This window comes from Ammodytes marinus (genome assembly GCF_949987685.1).
Source record: "Ammodytes marinus genome assembly, chromosome: 8".
NCBI classification, from domain to species: Eukaryota; Metazoa; Chordata; class Actinopteri; order Uranoscopiformes; family Ammodytidae; genus Ammodytes; species Ammodytes marinus.
The window spans coordinates 11,423,114-11,441,487 of NC_137212.1; the positions used below are offsets into that span (position 1 = coordinate 11,423,114).

An 18,374-nucleotide genomic window follows, 5' to 3' on the forward strand; every position below is an offset into this window, starting at 1 on the left:
TATTTATACAAGATTATTTCTGCCTCCAAAAATTGTTTGTACTGACTAAAGTCAGGGAAGACATCGTTTATCATTATAAATGGCAATACATTATGTTATACAAAGGAGATTTCACACACACATGTGTACATGCCAATAACAGTCATGTTTAATGAAAATCCAAACAAGGCACTTGTACACACGGATAACATTCATTTTAACATACCTTTTCAACACTGTAAATACATTTTGCCAGCACCGCTGACAAAACAGATGTGCAAGTAGAATATCCCCAAATCACAGTGTAAACCTAAACTTGTAAATTGTTATGTGCAAGAGTGCAATTGTGAATTGTAAGTGTTTACAAGGACATGCATTGCCAATTTGGAGAACATTTAAATTTGCACTTTCATGATGATTTTTCTTTTCAAAAGAAACTACGGAGGAAGAGTTATTGCAACAATTGGTTAAGCTTCAAAAGGCCAAATCAGCAGAGTTCAAGAGCTGTCAGGTAAGCAGGTCAATGGTCAAAGCTGACGCAGAAATATTTCACTGTCACCGAAAAGGTGCTACGTAAAGTAATAATGGCCTGAGAGAAAAACGTTATTTCCTGTCTTCTCGTCACTGCTGGCGTGGTCGACATTTTTGTGTGTGTGTTTTTTTTCGTCAAGAAACGTCAGAGTTGTACAGCAGAGCGGACCCCTCCTGGACCCCCTGTCTGATGAAGACCTCCTCCGTCATTTTGAGTAATGGGCAAACGGAGATTGCTCATTCACTTTGCCCTGGAGAGATGAAAAGAGGCAGCAAAGAGGTTAAAAGGAACAACACATATTCACAATAATCTGCACACAACACACTTTATCTGTGGGAGGCTGAGTCATCTTTCTGTGGAAACTTGACATGGTAAATTGTGGATGACATGAGAACTGACAGCGGGTTTGGGGGGTGTGCCGGGTATAAGCACAACAACATCAATCTTGTGTGTGGAGTCTCAAAAACCAGTGATAATTTTTTCCTCTAACAAGCATGGTGTTAAAATGCCTGTGTTGGCTGTCTGAAGTCACTGACTATAACAACTGAGCTAAACTCAAAAGTTATCCAGAAACAACACTAAAGGAGTCTTTTATATTATCTATTCTATTCTCAATATGAACTTACTTCCAATCAGAGTGACACAAAGGGAGAGCTATCCCTTAGTGTACCGAACTAAATTGAATTAAATTATTGGGACTGGTACGGTAAACACGTCAATATTTCTCATAAATGAACAGTTCTGGTTTGAATACAAGTCATTACAGAGTTCCTTGAAGAACAAAGGTGTGTTCGGCTATTTTGGAACTGATTGAGCCAATCATTTAACTTTCATTTTCACTGCCCTTCTTTACAAAAGGGTTGAGATAGTTTCCGGAATTATTTTCTGCTTTGTAATTTCTCTGCAGTGTTGTTACACAAATTCTAAACAAAGTTTGAAAGGATGGAAGAAAAGATTGAAAATGTAAGGAGAAACAGTCGGTGACAAACAGGAATTTCTTATTTCAGTGTAGTATTGTGCAACAGACAATATGCAATCATTCTCACCACAAAAACATAAGGGGACATTTTAAATAAGGACACTTATGTTGTTCTGGATATCTTGATATCAAAACGTCCCTTCCAACCCTGAAAACACTTGAAAAAATTGAATTGGCAAAATGGAAACAAGATGGCCAATTAGTTGCAAAGCAGAAACAGGAAATCACTCATAAGAGGGTCAAGACAAATAGTGTAAATTAGTGGCCATTAAATCCAGTGGTGTTAAATAGAATTGCTGACAAAACTTTAAATTTTCCTGATTTGACCCAAATTGTTTTCCCCAATATTTCCCTTTTACCTAATTATACTTTGTTTTAACTTTTATAACTATGTTTTATGAAACATGGCCACATATGGTACATGCTGCGTTTGTATGTTCATATGTAGTACAATCTGTCCTAATCCAACATGACCTTGAATATTTTTAAAGCTGCTATTGTCCTGTGGCAATAAAGATATAAAGATAGCTAGTAACAGTAGTTATATTTTATAGAGAGTTTTGCTTTCGTCTCTGAGGTTTTTCACACAGTGGGGTCCTGATTCTACGTCACAATTTAACATGAATTTACATTAAAAGAAGGCAGGATGCTAAGTAATGTCTCAATGCCCACTGAGTGTAATGATACGCGATTTGTTATGTGGAAAGTGTTTAGTCATCACATGCTCACCACACACTCTTTTGTTTCTGTAACTTTTTCTCACAATGACAACCCAGTGAGGCTTCCTGTTTGTGTAAAAGATAGTGCAGCAAACCGCTGTGCTTACTGCTGAGGGGGAAAGGAAGAAAATAACACACGGCAGTCGAAAACAGTTTTTATGCCAGCCCTTGCATGGGGTAATCATCTCAGGTTCAGGCCACTAGACTAACAGCTTGTTCACATTTTGTATCATATTCTATAAAATAGCAAGTGTATGTTGGTATCCTGGCGGAAATACTGGGCAAATTGCATACATAAGGTTGATCGTCACTATAGTGTTGACATGTCAATGTTTACTGTATATCATTCATAATTCTTAGACTCATACAATGTTTTTGTTGGTTTTCATCTTCGGTTGGAGTTGACATTTGCAAGCCCCATCTTTTACAATTGCGCCAAATATTCAAGAGTCACAAAGGTTTGTGTCCTGTCTACAAGAAGAAAAATGGCTTTGAATGTGAAAGAAGACCAAAATCTTCAACACTAAAGCCGTACCAGCCACTCTCTGAGGCTGTATTTAGGCTCAGGCTCAGCAGCACTGTTACCGCAATGTTAATGTCAGCATGCTAACATGCTAAGACAATGCTTATCCTATGTGCTGATGTTTAGCAAGTACAATATGAACCATCTTATTCTAGTAATTTAGCTTGCTAATATTAAGTCCATTAAGCACTGAAAACTAAGTGCAGCTGCCTGATGGGAATGTTATTAGTTTTGCTGGTAGGTCATAATTGTGACAAATTAAAGATATAGACCTGATGATGGTGCTACATTAAAGGTTAAATGAATTAAGGGATCTTCAAAGAGAGTGATATTCCTCCACTGGGAACTATGACTGAGAATTGTATGGCAATTTATCAAAAGATGTGGAGATATTTAGGTCTAAACCAATCCACAAAAGTAATAGTTGACCAATTCACTGCCAGCATGGCAAAGAATAACCTTTATCTCAGGCTTGTTCAAATGTGTTATATAAGACATTTGGTAAATATCTGATTTAATTAAGAAGTTAAAAAGTAATTTCACCAAACATGTGAAAGTCTGTCAAAACACCCAATTTCCTGCTTTTTTAACTCACCATTGGCACATCTTCAAGCCTTTCGAAATTGGTCCTCGGTGATTGAATGCATTTCACAGTGGCAACCACCAGCACGAGGGCAAGGACAATACAGAAGATGCAAATGATGGCGACGAGGCCCGGGTTTGCTGTCAAGTCATCTTTTCCAAACTCATGTGAGACACCTGAGGGTAAGACAAACAACAAAGTGACCTTAGTGACTACTTTACAAAACTGAGGGGGAAAAAGAAAAACATATTTCTGCCTCTGTCCAAAAATAGGTTGTTGTAAAGAAAATAATAACATCTCTTAACTGTGCCAGCAGAGGGCACTCAAACTGGAGAATGTACTGTATACTATCAACCTACAGTGTATGAAAATAGTATTCACATTTCTGAATACAGCTTCCATGATACTGTACTAATCTATTTTTACATTACCTTGAGGGTAACCATTGTCTGGGGTTTCTCATATTTAACTGCTGATGTGTAATAACTAGCATAACAACTGTTTCACAACTTCCAACAGTAAAAACCAAAACCTGTCCATCTTTAATGGATGTCTGTTAGAAAGTCAAAGTCAGATTTATTTATATAGCACATTTAAAAAACAACATTGGTTGACCAAAGTGCTGTACAAAAATACAATACTAAACATAGGCCTAAGTTATGCCCATGGCAAACAGACGTGTGTCTGTTTGCCATGGGCATAACGGCCTTTACTTTACTTTCATATTTTGAGATACTTTTTTAAATAATGGTTCTCCAATTCAGAAGAAAGCATGAAAACGTGTCAAACCCTCAGTAGTCTGACCTGAGCTGGTTGTGTTTGCATATGCGGTTGTAGTGATGTTTGGTGGGAGTGTTGATTCATGGGATACGGTCCCGTTCGTCGTCTGGTTGGTTGTTTGGACGGTTGTTTGAATAGTCGTCGGGTTATTTGTCTGGTTGGACGTATTGGTCTGAGGGCTTGGAATTGTGGATCCTGTTGTGGTGTTGACTGATTGTGTTGAAGCCGATGACGGTGGTGACGATGACACTGCTCCTGAAGTGTTGGCGGTGGTATTCCCTGGTGCTGTTGTTGAAAGTGGCGTTGTGTTGGTGGTGGTACTCACAGTGGATGAAATGACATTAGTTGTCCCTGTCACAGCCAAACTGGTGGTGGGTGCAGCACTTGTGGTTGTCTGTTCAGTTGGAGAGGAAGTGGTGGCGCCTGCAAAAACAAACAAAAAATTGTTATAAAAAGGTTTATAACTAAACAGATTTTTAAAACTGAAAGCAGAGTCATCGCTGGAATGTACCTATGCAAAGTAGCTAATACCATTACCCTAAACCAGTAAACACTCAATTAGATACTCAATTGGTTAAGTAGCCAATCAAGACAATTGGAGTTTTAGTTAAAGATTAAAGCACACGAACCAAACAGCATTGTTAGTTAGCCCTCGATGCAGCCCCACCAAGGTAAATAACCACTTTCAAGAGGTTCATTTAGCAACACTTTAAATTCTGCTTTGTAGGTATTTCAACACTTACACTGTTAAGTCAACATTATCACCTCTTTATGTCAATGTGTACCCATCAAAAACAAACGTTATCAAACTAATCAGATTGAGTTCAAAGGAAGCCATGCACTTTAAACACCCTTGAGATAGACAAATTCTACTTTTACTTTATCTTGTTGGCCTCAGACCACACAATAGTTGCATGCTTTAGATTTTGGTGTAGGTTTCCCATCAGGAATTTTATAGATTTTACCCAGAGCATTTTGTAAAAGCAGATCAGTATGAAATAGAAGTATGAACTACAATGATCTTTGGACCTTTTGGTCCAGATGCCTCACAGGGCCCTCAACTCCATGTTGAAGCTACTCTGAAACTTCAAACCATATTACAAATATTAAGCTATAGTATACCTGTGATCAATGCTCCAGAACAGCTACTGTAGGCAGCACTTTCTCAATCTCAATGTTACTGCCAAAATGAAAAGGAAATATGGCCATCTCAATTTCCCACCACATCTGAACAAAACACTCCAACTGCTGATGGAGATTGTGTAATATGATGATATGATCAAAAGCTCCATAATGCATCTAAATGGACCTTGATATGAGATTGTTCGGTCGACTTGTAAAGCCCTTTTCTTTATATCTTTAAGGCAAGGTTTAGTATTCTGAGGTTCAGCTGTTTTTAAATACTGTTTGCTCTGCAGCGTGATTAATTCATTACGCCAAATTAACAGGTAATGATTTGTGTTTACTGGTGATGCACAAAAACAGCTGGCAGTCATCTGGCATTGTGTGTGTGTGTGTGTGTTCGTGTGTGTGTGTGTGTGTGTGTGTGTGTGTGTGTGTGTTTGTGTCTGTGTGTGTCTGTGTGCGTGTGTGCGTGTGCTTAAAGGTGTTTGCAGAAGTAGCCGACATCACAGTAGGTTCAGCTCAGGTTCAATTGCACTGATCAAATATTTGCTTCGGTTTCCACCCAGAATAGACCTTCCCATTTACTTTACCTTCCTCTTATGATTTTTTTTATGGCGGTTCATACTTCAATTTAATATTCCATACAATACAAAATACAGAACATTTTAGATTTGTCTTTCACAGCAACACACATGGACATTTGGCATGTTTTTTTTGTTTATCTATCCGGCCACGTGTTGTACCAACTCTTAGTACAATCCTGGCCTCAGATATTCCGCTTGACATTGCAATTTTGGGCATTAAAATTCTACTAAATACAATGCTTTTTTGTAGTAAGCTCTGCACTGAACCACCTCAGACTAACCCGCTCAACCTCCCTCTCACTGCAGGAAGTTTCCTATTTGCATCTACATTTGCATCTTTGTAAGTCATGAACAGATACTTCAGGGAAATTATCATACAAACCAACGCACTAGTTTAACAGGAACACATTTTGTTATGTCGTCTTACCTGTACAGACCGTCACTGTGACCAGGAACACCAGTGCAGTGAGGTGCATCGCTACAGGCTGCATGTTGAGAGAGGAAAAGGCTGGTGGTCATACCGACAGCACTCACTCAAACACACACAAACACACACACACACACACAGAGACTACATCCTTGAAAGCAGGATGTGTTGGCCGCCTGAGTAGGTGTGCTCTAAACTCTGTGGGTTGGCGCACATCGAATCCAGCAGGTTGGGTATTAGTCAGTGTTTGGACATGGTTTTGTATTTGCTCAGCGCACCATCTTGGCATCTCATTAGGTTTATTTCCAAAATGACTTGTCTTGCTTTCTATTGTGAGGGCCCCAACCTGTAATAATATAACGTTTACTTTTTCATGTTTATTTATAATAAAGCTCTTTCATGCTGCACGAGATGTTTCATTGTCTGTCCAGAATAAATATCTGGTACTTCTTCCATGTATTATTATTCCATTCTTTATATCTTCCACTGTACTGTCATTATTTATTCATCTCTTTGTACGTCTTTTTATTTTACTATTTAAAACTCATAATTTCGTCTTGTATGTGAATTTAATATCTTTGATCAATGCATTTCATGTCACTAATATAGGGGAGAATGGGGTAAGTAGGCACACTTTTTACTCTAGTGAGAATTGCTCATCACCTAAACATCTTTCAATAGTCATTCCTACATTAAATTGAAGCTTAAGGTGTTGGCTTGAAATGTGTACCCCTCACTTTTTTCTACCTTATTGTAATAAAGAAGAAATTAATCATCAAAGACACCCTTACATATTGTGACAACCAACCCCATCAAGGGGTCAGTTGTCACACACTATGGGGTTGTTTGTCACAATGTTATCTTAATGGGAATAATCTTAAAAAGAAGGCAAGAAAGCAGAACAACATTTGAAAGTTTATTTGCATTGTCAAGTTGACAAATAGGCTTACATAACTTACTCTAGTCTTGGCAGCTGGTTTAGTTTGGGATGCACTTGGTTGTTTTGATTTTGTTGCCCTTTTTTCTTTTGCGTGCTAGCTGCCTTTTCCTGCTCTATTCTCCTTCTCTGGGGTGTCAGTGAGGATACAGCTTGACAATTTCTTTCGTTATTGGGTTCCTTTTCTGGCTGCAGCCTTTGGATAACATGTGACAACCAACCCCCCAAAAAATTTGACGACCAACCCCAACTTGAATTTCTTGCTAGCATCAAGGCCAACAACCATTGGACAACTACACTCAACAAAAATATAAACGCAACACTTTTGTTTTTGCTCCCATTTTTCATGAGATGGACTTAAAGATCTAAAATTCATTCCAGATTCACAATATTATCATTTCTCTCAAACATTGTTCACAAATCTGTCTAAATGTGTGATAGTGAGCACTTCTGCTTTGCTGAGATAATCCATCCCACCTCACGGGTGTGCCACATCAAGATGCTGATCTGACATCATGATTAGTGCACAGGTGTGCCTTAGACTGTCCACAATAAAAGGCCACCCTGAAATGTGCAGTTTTGTCTCACAGCAAAATGCCACAGATGCCACAAGCATTGAGGGAGCGTGCAATTGGCATGCTGACAGCAGGAATGTCAACCAGATCTGTTGCTCGTGCATTGAATGTTCATTTCTCCACCGTAAGCCGTCCCCAAAGGCGTTTCAGAGAATATGGCAGTACATCCAACCGGCCTCACAACCGCAGACCACGTAACCACACCAGCCCAGGACCTCCACATCCAGCAGGTTCACCTCCAAGATCGTCTGAGACCAGCCACTGAGACAGCTGCTGAAACAATTGGTTTGCATAACCAAACAATTTCTGCACAAACTGTCAGAAACCGTCTCAGGGAAGCTCAACTGCATGCTCGTCGTCCTCATCGGGGTCTTGACCTGACTCCAGCTCGTCGCCGTAACAGACTTGAGTGGGCAAATGCTCACATTCGATGGCGTCTGGCATGTTGGAGAGGTGTTCTCTTCACGGATGAATCTCGGTTTACATTGTTCAGGGCAGATGGCAGACAGCGTGTGTGGCGTCGTGTGGGTGAGCGCTTTGCTGATGTCAATGTTGTGGATCGAGTGGCCCATGGTGGTGGTGGGGTTATGGTATGGGCAGGCATCTGTTATGGACGAAGAACACAGGTGCATTTTATTGATGGCATTTTGAATGCACAGAGATACCGTGATGAGATCCTGAGGCCCATTGTTGTGCCATACATCCATGAACATCACCTCACGTTTCAGCAAGATAATGCACGGCCCCATGTTGCAAGGATCTGTACACAATTCTTGGAAGCTGAAAATGTCCCAGTTCTTGCATGGCCAGCATACTCACCGGACATGTCACCCATTGAGCATGTTTGGGATGTGCTTGACCAGCATATACGTCAGCGTGCACCACTTCCCACTAATATCCAGACAAAAACAAAAGTGTTGCGTTTATATTTTTGTTGAGTGTAATTAGCTTGCTAACCATAATCTAAACTATAGTTTACCCTTCACACTTTTTATGGGTAACAAGTGTTTTGTTATAAACACATTGTGTAAAAGCCTAAAAAAAAAAGAACTGAGGAGCTAAATATTTTCAATTTGACATGAAAAACACAAACAGTCCCCTCACCTCAAATTCAGCAGTCTAACTTCAAGGAAGACTATGTAGGTGACCTCTGATTCCAATTCTGGATATTTATAAACCAAAATTTCACAGACAGCGCCTTCTGATTCCGAGATATAACGATTGTGACAACCAACCCGTGTGACATTTTACCCCGTTCTCCCCTACATTATGTTCAGCACTTTAAATCGTGTAGCAGTTCATAAATTGATAATATTTAAATTTTTCAGACTCAAGGAAGTTTATTTTTCTAATTTAGCTTCTTGAGGCATCACGATGTCAACAATAGTGTATACAATAACTAATTAAAATTACTTAATTAATATTATTAAAAAGTCTAGAATGTTGCACATAAATTTAGTAGTTTAATTTTGGAATGATAAAAATATCTTTCACTATAAAATGACAATATTGTTGAATGTGTGTATTGTTGTACATTCAGAATAGGATGGAAAATTATTTCAAACAAAACAAAATAATTTTATTCTTGCAACACTGAATGGACAGAAAAACTTTGACTGTGTCCTTTGGTCACAAATTTCAGTTAAATGTTAACAATTTCAAAGACCAATGAATACAATCACTACAATTTGACACCTGGGATAATCCTTCACATGTGCAAAGAGCTGAACCTCGTCCCGTTGTTAAAGGTAAAAACATATAATTACACAAATAATCATCAGAGTATAAGAAAAGAACACTTCACAAATGCATAATTTTTCTAACATATTGTGTTTTCTTCATGAGATGAAGAAAACACAAGAATGTATTTATTCTGTCTGCCCAAATATTCTTTAAATTACACAAAAATACAACAATAAAAAAGCAATAAAATAAATGCAATTCATCAGCATTCAGAATTATTTACAGTCTTATATATAGTATTCCTTTCTATTCAAGTTCTTCACACATTAATATTCTTATGATACATTTGGTAGACCACATTTATGGTAAAGTTGTTACATTAAATACAGAAGCAGCAACATTGTTGTATTTTTATATATGTATAAATAGACCTGCCAATAGTCAAAGTACCTCATTCATATATTAGCTGCTGGAGTTATAAAGATCAGTATGTTAAGTACAATTTATATTAACTAGTGTAAAAAACTACAGCATATTTTGAATATGAATGAGTATTCAAGTTAAGATGTACATCTGGGGATTCAGTTTGATATGATAAAAATATATAAAAGCTTATATTTAATAATCACAATCATGCTATGGATAAACTGAAGACACACAATGATTGGGCATGGAAACAGGAGCCTGACATTGGTCTACATATTAAGGCAAAGTTTTGCAGGTTTATAACATATGAACTGGAGCTGGCTATTGAAGCTGTTTCACACCAATGATGATTCTTTCATGTCAAAGTGTTTTCAAAGGATTACCAATACATAGACACGAGATTGTGGTTCAATTTAAATTTAAATCTAGCATTGATAATGGCAGCAGTTACACTCATGCTGTACCAGTACCATCAGAGGCTTCAGTATGGCACACAGCGAAACAGCTCTTTGATCCCTGAACGCTCCTATAGGAGAGCACATCATTCAGACTTGATTGAAAACAGACACATTCAAACTCAACAGACATTATCAGAAAGGTGTTTCGGCACTTCCACTTTAAAGATCCAGTGCTCCTCTTTTCATACAGAAACATGGAGTTATTTTAAAGTGGACAAGGGTTGGAAAAAGTTTTTTTTTGTGCGTTTAACAACTTCACAGTTGAATGTGAGCTCTGTCTCTAAGTTTTCTCATCGAGCGGTTTGGACAGTGGGAGCGCTTCCGTCTCAACCTCCACAGCGCTACTGCTATCTGAAGCCACAGCAGGGGCGTCGCTGTCAATCTGTCAACACAACGGAAACCAATCAATAAAATCCATATCTTCACCACATTTTTAGGTACTAAGTAGGTACATAAATCTGCAGCATGAGAGGAGAATTTATCAGGAACAGTTTTGATGACCACCAATCCATGTAACAATCCATCCATCCATTCATCCATCATTCATTCAGCACATTCAGTACATACATTTAACATGGAGCACAAAAAATAGATAGAGCAAAATCTGTTTTAATTACTTAAGATGGATCCAAAACACATTTAAGTGTTAAAGAGGACCTATTATACTACTTTTCTGGTCTTCATTTCTTGTTTTACACTGCTATAGAGCAACCTGACACGAATCACATCACAAAAAACTATGTAGATTTTCGGGAAGCTCTTTCTCTTATTTTGGCAATCCAGCATGCCCTGTAAACACTTTGCTTTTGACATTTCCGCCCCCTCCCCTCCCTTCCTGAAAACCCAACTTCGTTGTGATTGGTTACCTTCCTTCCGGAACACTTTCAGTGGCGGGAGGTGCGAGCATGGACCTATAAGGGCGCGAGGCAGACGCGAGTAGGAAAGTGGCAGCATTACCATACATGGAAACATCCGCGTGGTGACGACACCAAGTTACATGCGACGTCACGATGTTACAAAGCGTCAAGCCGCTTTGAACACGTGACTTCTCGACTGGCTAGAATAGTGTCTAGTGCTCTGCACAGACACCCCAGACGGTAAGCAGGGAATACGTCGAAATGCATGTACGTCATTATTTGATAATCTAGTATGGTTAAACATGACTATAAATCATCATAACAACGTTTATAGGTCATAAAAGTCAAAAGGTATCATAGGTCCGCTTTAACAAAAACGTTCAAAGCACAGAAGCACATTAACCCTAAAATGTGTTGTTGACTGTTATGTAAAACAAACCACATCTTCCTCATTAAAGAAGTGAAAAATACCCCGGAGGCAGGATATCCCTTTAATCTGGACTTACTCTGTGTTTGAGGTAGGACAGGTAGGTGTCCCACCCTAAACTGATGAAGGTGACGTAAATGACGCGGAATTGGGGCGAGAGGAAGTAGAAGCCGATCATCTGAGCGGGCGGCCAAACACACCAGTCTGCCTGCAGGGAAGAACAACACAGATGAGCGTAAACAACAGACTAGGACAGATTACGCAGTGCAAACATCGTTAAAACCATTAAACAAAGACGGGGGGGGGGTTGTTTATCTTTCACATTAAGCTGTCGAGAAACCAAGATTTCTGTTTTGAGAAATATGACTGACAGACCTGTGAGGCTGTACTGTAAGATAAATGCTACGACATCAGCATGCTAACGTGCTGATGTTTAGCAGATGTTTTGTTTCCCACGATAGCATGAGAAAAGGCCAGAAATGACCAAAATCAGAGGGGACTGTTCATGGCAATTCATTCTATAATTGTTGAGATATTTCAGTCTGGATCAAAGAGTCAGGAGTTCAATGTTTCAAGCTTGGCACTTTTCAATAGACAACATCAAGAGTTAAAACCAAAGTACCGGACCACTGTTTAAACTCATGGTTTATTGTAGGTTACTGGATGATGTTTTCACAAGAGTTGTTACTGTAACCTACGGAAGCCAAGAACGGTTGTGCTTGCAGTTCTTTTTAATAATGTTTTCCTGTGAAAACAAGTTAATCAACGCACAATCTCAACAAAAACAAAGCTAGTTTTCCCAGATATTGAACATAAGAGGAAAACATATTTTGTGATAAGTGGTAAATTATCTTATGATCACAAGAAAACAATATTTTTTCCATTGTGATAACGATAACGCGTGAGGTTTTTCCCTCTTATTACTTAAAATATTAAATTCTGTTATTTGGAGACCACAAGTTAATATCTCGGAGTCTTAAGAAAATGGCCTTAAGGTTTCTTGAGACCAACTTTTTTTAAACTATTGCGAGCACGACCACTCTGGGCTCCCGTAGAACCTGATGATTTCCCAAGATTTAGATTTTGTTACTTGCCAGGTACTTTATTTAGTGTTATGCCTGGAAAAACTGTAAAGTTCACATCTCGTCGTGGTTAAGAACAAAGAAGAACTTGTTGTGAGTGTAGAATATTGTGAGCCCATGTGCAGTGATCTGCTGATCAAGATACAGTAAGCAGGTCAGACCCCGACCCCAGGTGTACTTGCCTTATAAAATTCCCAGAACTTGTCTTTTAACTCGCTGTATCCTGCCGATAAAGTGTGTCCCTCCAGGAAATTCATACCTGCAATAAACAGATTTGGACGTCAAATGTGCGTCAGAGCCACGCTTCATCAAAACCACTTTCAGATAAGGTAAGAGGCTTGAGGAGTGTCAGACTCTTAGAAAACAAGATACAACATGAGGTAAGAAAAAAAAACTACAGTTAAATCTAAACTGTTTATCACAGGAGATCTTTATACTCCACCCATCTCTGATATTGACATATGTCAGCTTTTGTCTTACCTCACCCACGTCTTTAAGTGCAACCTTTGACTCTGTCTTACATGTGAATGTGTGTCATCATAGAGAAACTGCTAACACCCTGATGACGAGGTGTGTGTGTGCACTAAGGCAGTGGTTCCCAAACTGTGTGCCGCGGCACACTGGTGTGCCGTGAGGCAAGTCCAAGTGTGCCGTGGGATTTTGTGACAACCATAGCCTACTGCAATATAGTATACAACTATACAAAAATAATTATTTTAATTTACTATATACTACTTTGAATGCACTCATTCCATAATACAGAGTCAAACTCTTTATCTAAAAACTATTTAAAAAATCCTCAAAGAGGATCCCACATTTCGCTGTTCGCGCAGTTGCGCAGGTGGGAATTTAATTTAGACTGTGACACATCAAAGGCAGTAGGCCAACACAACATTAAAACATAAACAAGAGGGAAAATGGAGCGCTTTCTCGTGCGGAGCAAACCACCAACCACTAGTGCAGAGACTGCCGAGTCCGACAACCCACCGAAAGAAAAGAGGAAAAAAACTGTCAGCCGACAGTATCATGAAAGTTACCTGTCTTATGGCTTCAGTTGGACCGGGGATGTCAACATTCCTCAGCCGGAGTGCGTCCTCTGTCGGGAGAAGTTAGCTAATGCTAATATGGTTCCAAGCAAGCTGAAGAGGCACTTGGAAACCAAACATCCCTTCCACGCTGAGAGAAACCTGGCCTATTTCAAAAGAGCGCGGGATCTGAACCAGAGGCAGCAAGACCGTTTGTTGGATTGCGTGAAAGTGTCTGAAAAGGCAATGGAGGCTAGTTACATGCTAGCGGAGCTTATTGCAAAGCAAAAGAAGCCTCACACAATAGCGGAGACACTCATCCTCCCTGCTTGCAAAATAATTGCAGGTGTCATGCTGGGTCCAGATGCCGCAAATGAGCTATCCAAGGTGCCGGCATCTGATAACACAATCAAAAGAAGAATAGATGACATGTCAGAAGACATTGAACAACATTTAACAGAGAAACTGCAGGCGAGCGGCAGATTTTCTCTTCAAATAGATGAATCGACCGACATAAGTGGGGCTGCCCAGCTCCTGGCAAACGTCAGGTATGTTGACGGTGACTCTATTAAAGAGACTTTTTTCTTCTGTAAAGAAATGGCAAGCCATACAACGGGAGAAGAAATATTCAAGGTAACTGATAACTACTTAAAAGAAAACAATCTGTGCTGGAGTATGTGCGTCAGTCTGTGCACGGATGGTGCGGCATGCATGACGGGGAGAGTGAGAGGCTTTATTGCAAAGGTAAAAGCACAAAATCCACAGATAGTGACCAACCACTGCATTTTGCACCGAGAGGCATTAGTTGCCAAAACCATGCCCCCGGAGTTGACTGAGGTGCTGAATCAGGCTGTGCAGATGGTGAATTACATCAAATCAAGGCCCCTGAAATCTCGCCTTTTCTCCCAGCTGTGCGCTGAGATGGGAGCCGACCACCAAAGCCTGATCCTCCACACAGAGGTACGATGGCTGTCTCGGGGGAAAGTCTTATCCCGTTTTTACGAGCTTCGGGAAGAGCTTTTGGAATTTTCACGTGAACACGCTGTCCCACATAAGGACAGGCTCGCGGATGAGAGCTGGTGCGCCAGGCTGGCTTACCTTGCAGACATATTTGGGCATCTCAACGAGTTAAACGCAAAGCTTCAGGGCAGGAATGAAAACATTTTATCATCCACAGACAAGATTCGGGGCTTTATGGGCAAACTGACCCTGTGGCGCGAGGCTTTGGAACAGGGCTCCATGAACATGTTCCCGCTGGCATCAGCTGCGTCACAGGCAGCCAGTGAGCGCGCTATATATGCCGAACACCTTCAGACCTTAAAAGAGAGGTTTGAGCGCTATTTTCCACGTGTGGCGGACATCGAGGACAATGACTGGATCCGAGACCCATTCAACCAGGAGTCCGAGTCCTCAACCGAGAAGCTCACTATGAAGGAGAGAGAGGAGAGCGCAGAGCTCCGTGCGGACCGCACGCTGAAACTGAAATTTAGTGAGCTCACACTCGATCAGTTTTGGTTGGTTTGTGCATCAGAATATCCAACCATCTCCCACCACGCTATCGACCAACTTCTTCATTTCCCCACCACCTACCTGTGTGAGTTGGCGTTCTCCACTCTTGTTTACATGAAGAACAAGACCAGGTCACGGCTCTCTGTTGAGTAGGACTTGCGAGTGGCCCTCTCCTCCGTGCCACCAAGGATTAAAAAAATCTGTGCGCCCCGACAGGCACATGTGTCCCACTGATTTGTTAGTAGGCAGAATATTTACAAAAAAAGCCTGATTCTAAATGTTACAGTTATAATTTGTGGGTCAGATTCAGGACCATGCAGCTTTCTCATGGACAGTTCTCTGCTGAATTTCTGTTTCCTTTGCCTCACCTGTCTGGTTGAAATGGGTGTGTTTGATTAAGCCCAATTTGATAAAGTTTAAATATTTTTGTGAAGTATTTTGTTAATAAATATTTCATGAGTAGAATAGTTGTCTTTGTCACATCTTGTTTGAAATAATTATAAACTTAACAGATAAACAGATGATATTAGTGATAACACGTGTTATAGGGCTATTTTGCACAATAGGTGTGCCTTGAAATTTTTATTTGTCCTTTGGTGTGCCTTTGGCACAAAAAGTTTGGGAACCACTGCACTAAGGGATGCGTGAGACTTTATGTAGTGACATCTTTTCCTCACCTAGAAAATACCATATCCCAAATCCTGGAGAGGCAACCAGCTGGTCCACCAGAACCTTCTTGAACACCGTGTTCAGAGCTCTTCCAACGTACTTTGCGTCTAACCAGCCGTACCAGTAGTGCATCACTGGACCCAGGGAGCAGCCCAACATACACATGCGACCTATAGAGGGGGAGATATAACGGGGAAAAGAAAGAGATTCGTTGGAGATTTCAGTATACTGTATTTTGAAACTTTGCTGTTTTGCATTAAAAAGTGTGGAATCAACCTGTTTCCTGAGTAATGGCTGAGGATATTGCAACAGTGAGAAAAACATTTTTAAAATGTGGTTGTTGTGCTTTATATAAGCTGTTTGTATCTGAGGTTTGTTAAACATTATGCAATCAAATATTAAGGAAAGGCTTTTGCGAGTGAGATCTAAAGAGTAACTTAGGACCAGTACAGGCTGAGAAGCAGAGTTTTACTGCCCTCTCTGGTGTTAAGTTTTAGGAATGTTTCCACTCATCAGTAATGTATTATGTAACACATTAGCACAACGCAGATAGGAGTTAGCATTTTGTATCTTGAGGAAAAATATTATGTAAAGATCATTTAAATGTTTTAACATCTGACCAAATGTTAAATTGTATCCTATTATTCAATACAGGGGAAACAGCCACCCAGATCCCGATGAAGCATGCAGATATCCTTTATCATCATTAGTAACATATTCCAACTCTGGCTCACCTGTCCTCTTTAAGTCTCTGACTTGGCCTGGATTCTTGTGGATCTCCCAGCTCTGTTGCACTGCGTCTCCCAGAGCCAGCATGCCTCCTCCAGCCACGGTGTTGGTGAGCAGCAGGTATCGGCCCTGGAACAACGGCCGCCAGTTGAACTGTATCCGGCCCAGGAACTCTTTACCCAACCGGGGAAGCATGATGTTTAGACCGTAGAGAGACTGATGTCATCTGTGTTTTTTACAAAAGAAGCAGCTTTCATTAGAAGTAAATATTAATTGCGTGTGCGTTACTAAATACACCTCTGCCGAAAAATGCATCCACACACATGAATCAAATAGTTTTACCAGCTCAAATTTGGGGTCATTTTGGCTCAACAGTGTAATTTCAACGAATTTAGTGATGGCTTAAACTGAAATAATAAGGGGTGTATTACTATAATAATAATAATAATAATCAACCTTGAATCAGTAATGACGCTTGAACCAAAATGGTTTTATCAGCTTTATTTAATCAACTTTGACAGAGTGAATCTGATAGCCTTCAACCACGGTGAAAGGTTTAAGATTGTGACTGAAAGGTGCACCCCCCCTTGATGCCTTTTAATTTCTTCAAGAACTATAGATTTCAGTTTATTTATCATAATTTATTAATCTGATAAAGAATAGTGTATCGTTTGTAAACAGCATTTCGCCTTAAAAAAATCTTCGTAATGTATGGAAGTTTGACCTTTAGCTGAGGTGCACTCGATTATCTGTGGGGTGACAAAACTCGTCGTAACACCTGGACAGTAGCTCAAAGCTAGCATGTTATAGACAAGTGCAATTAAACACGGATCAAAAGCTCGGCTTCCCCCTATCTGGGGACAACTGTGGACTGTTCCGCTTTATATTTGGCCCAACACAAGCGCTGACATTGACCTTTTATGTGCAAAACATGGGTACAAAATTATCCACTCATGTTTTCAAGGATTTCTCTTGCTTCCTCTCTGACGAAACATAACACAAACTGACGAGAGGCCAGAATGAGCCGGTGTTGCGCAAAAGTTTCCCATTACCTTAACCTGAAACCCAAACCAGTTATATTTGCTGTTAATTTAAAAACCTTACCTAACACTGAGGAATAACACTGTTATTGCAGGAGATACACCGAGAGGTAAACGCATGGGTAAACGGCATCTGACTGAATTAAACTTCGACCATTGTGACAGTGAAAACATTGAATGATGGAGCAGGGCGCCCTCTGCAGGGCTGGAGGTCTATCTATCTATCTATCTATCTATCTATCTATCTATCTATCTATCTATCTATCTATCTATCTATCTATCTATCTATCTATCTATCTATCTATCTATCTATCTATCTATCTATCTATCTATCTATCTATCTATCTATCTATCTATCTATCTATCTATCTATCTATCTATCTATCTATCTATCTATCTATCTATCTATCTATCTATCTATCTATCTATCTATTATCTTTCTTAGGCCTATAAAGTGCCTAAAATTTTTTAGCAAACTGTGATACAAAATGCCTCTATTTTTTAGAGAGGATATACGTATCCTCGCTGTCAGTGGCCTCATGCCCATTTAAACTAAATTCGTGTTTGTAGTTTCAATTATCTATAGGCCTATTATACAGTTTTTCTCAGTCGCTCTGGTGCTTTTCTCACATCACTATTAACATTTGCACAGCAGTTAGTGCATTTCTCAAAACAATTAGTGCAAACTGCAAAACCTAGTGGATAACCTGCAAAAGTACATCACTT

General features: G+C 39.8%; 2 protein-coding genes across 2 annotated transcripts; both read right to left on the reverse strand.

Annotated features, from left to right (window-relative positions):
• Positions 1 to 172: 172 nt before the first annotated feature.
• cist1 (colon, intestine and stomach enriched 1) lies at positions 173 to 6,343 on the reverse strand. Its single transcript, XM_080033359.1, has 4 exons — positions 6,232 to 6,343; positions 4,120 to 4,518; positions 3,328 to 3,491; positions 173 to 761 (listed from the first exon to the last, which is right to left on the reverse strand). Exons 1-4 carry the CDS (start codon positions 6,293 to 6,295, stop codon positions 717 to 719), a joined length of 672 nt encoding a protein of 223 aa, XP_079889485.1. The 5' UTR covers positions 6,296 to 6,343; the 3' UTR covers positions 173 to 716.
• Positions 6,344 to 9,392: 3,049 nt separating this feature from the next.
• On the reverse strand, positions 9,393 to 17,809 carry mpv17l2 (MPV17 mitochondrial inner membrane protein like 2). The gene is made up of 6 exons (XM_080032990.1): positions 17,713 to 17,809; positions 16,614 to 16,834; positions 15,888 to 16,049; positions 12,855 to 12,935; positions 11,674 to 11,798; positions 9,393 to 10,692 (listed from the first exon to the last, which is right to left on the reverse strand). The coding sequence occupies exons 2-6, from the start codon at positions 16,801 to 16,803 to the stop codon at positions 10,591 to 10,593; spliced, it is 660 nt and encodes a 219-aa protein (XP_079889116.1). The 5' UTR covers positions 16,804 to 16,834; positions 17,713 to 17,809; the 3' UTR covers positions 9,393 to 10,590.
• Between the last annotated feature and the right edge of the window lie 565 nt (positions 17,810 to 18,374).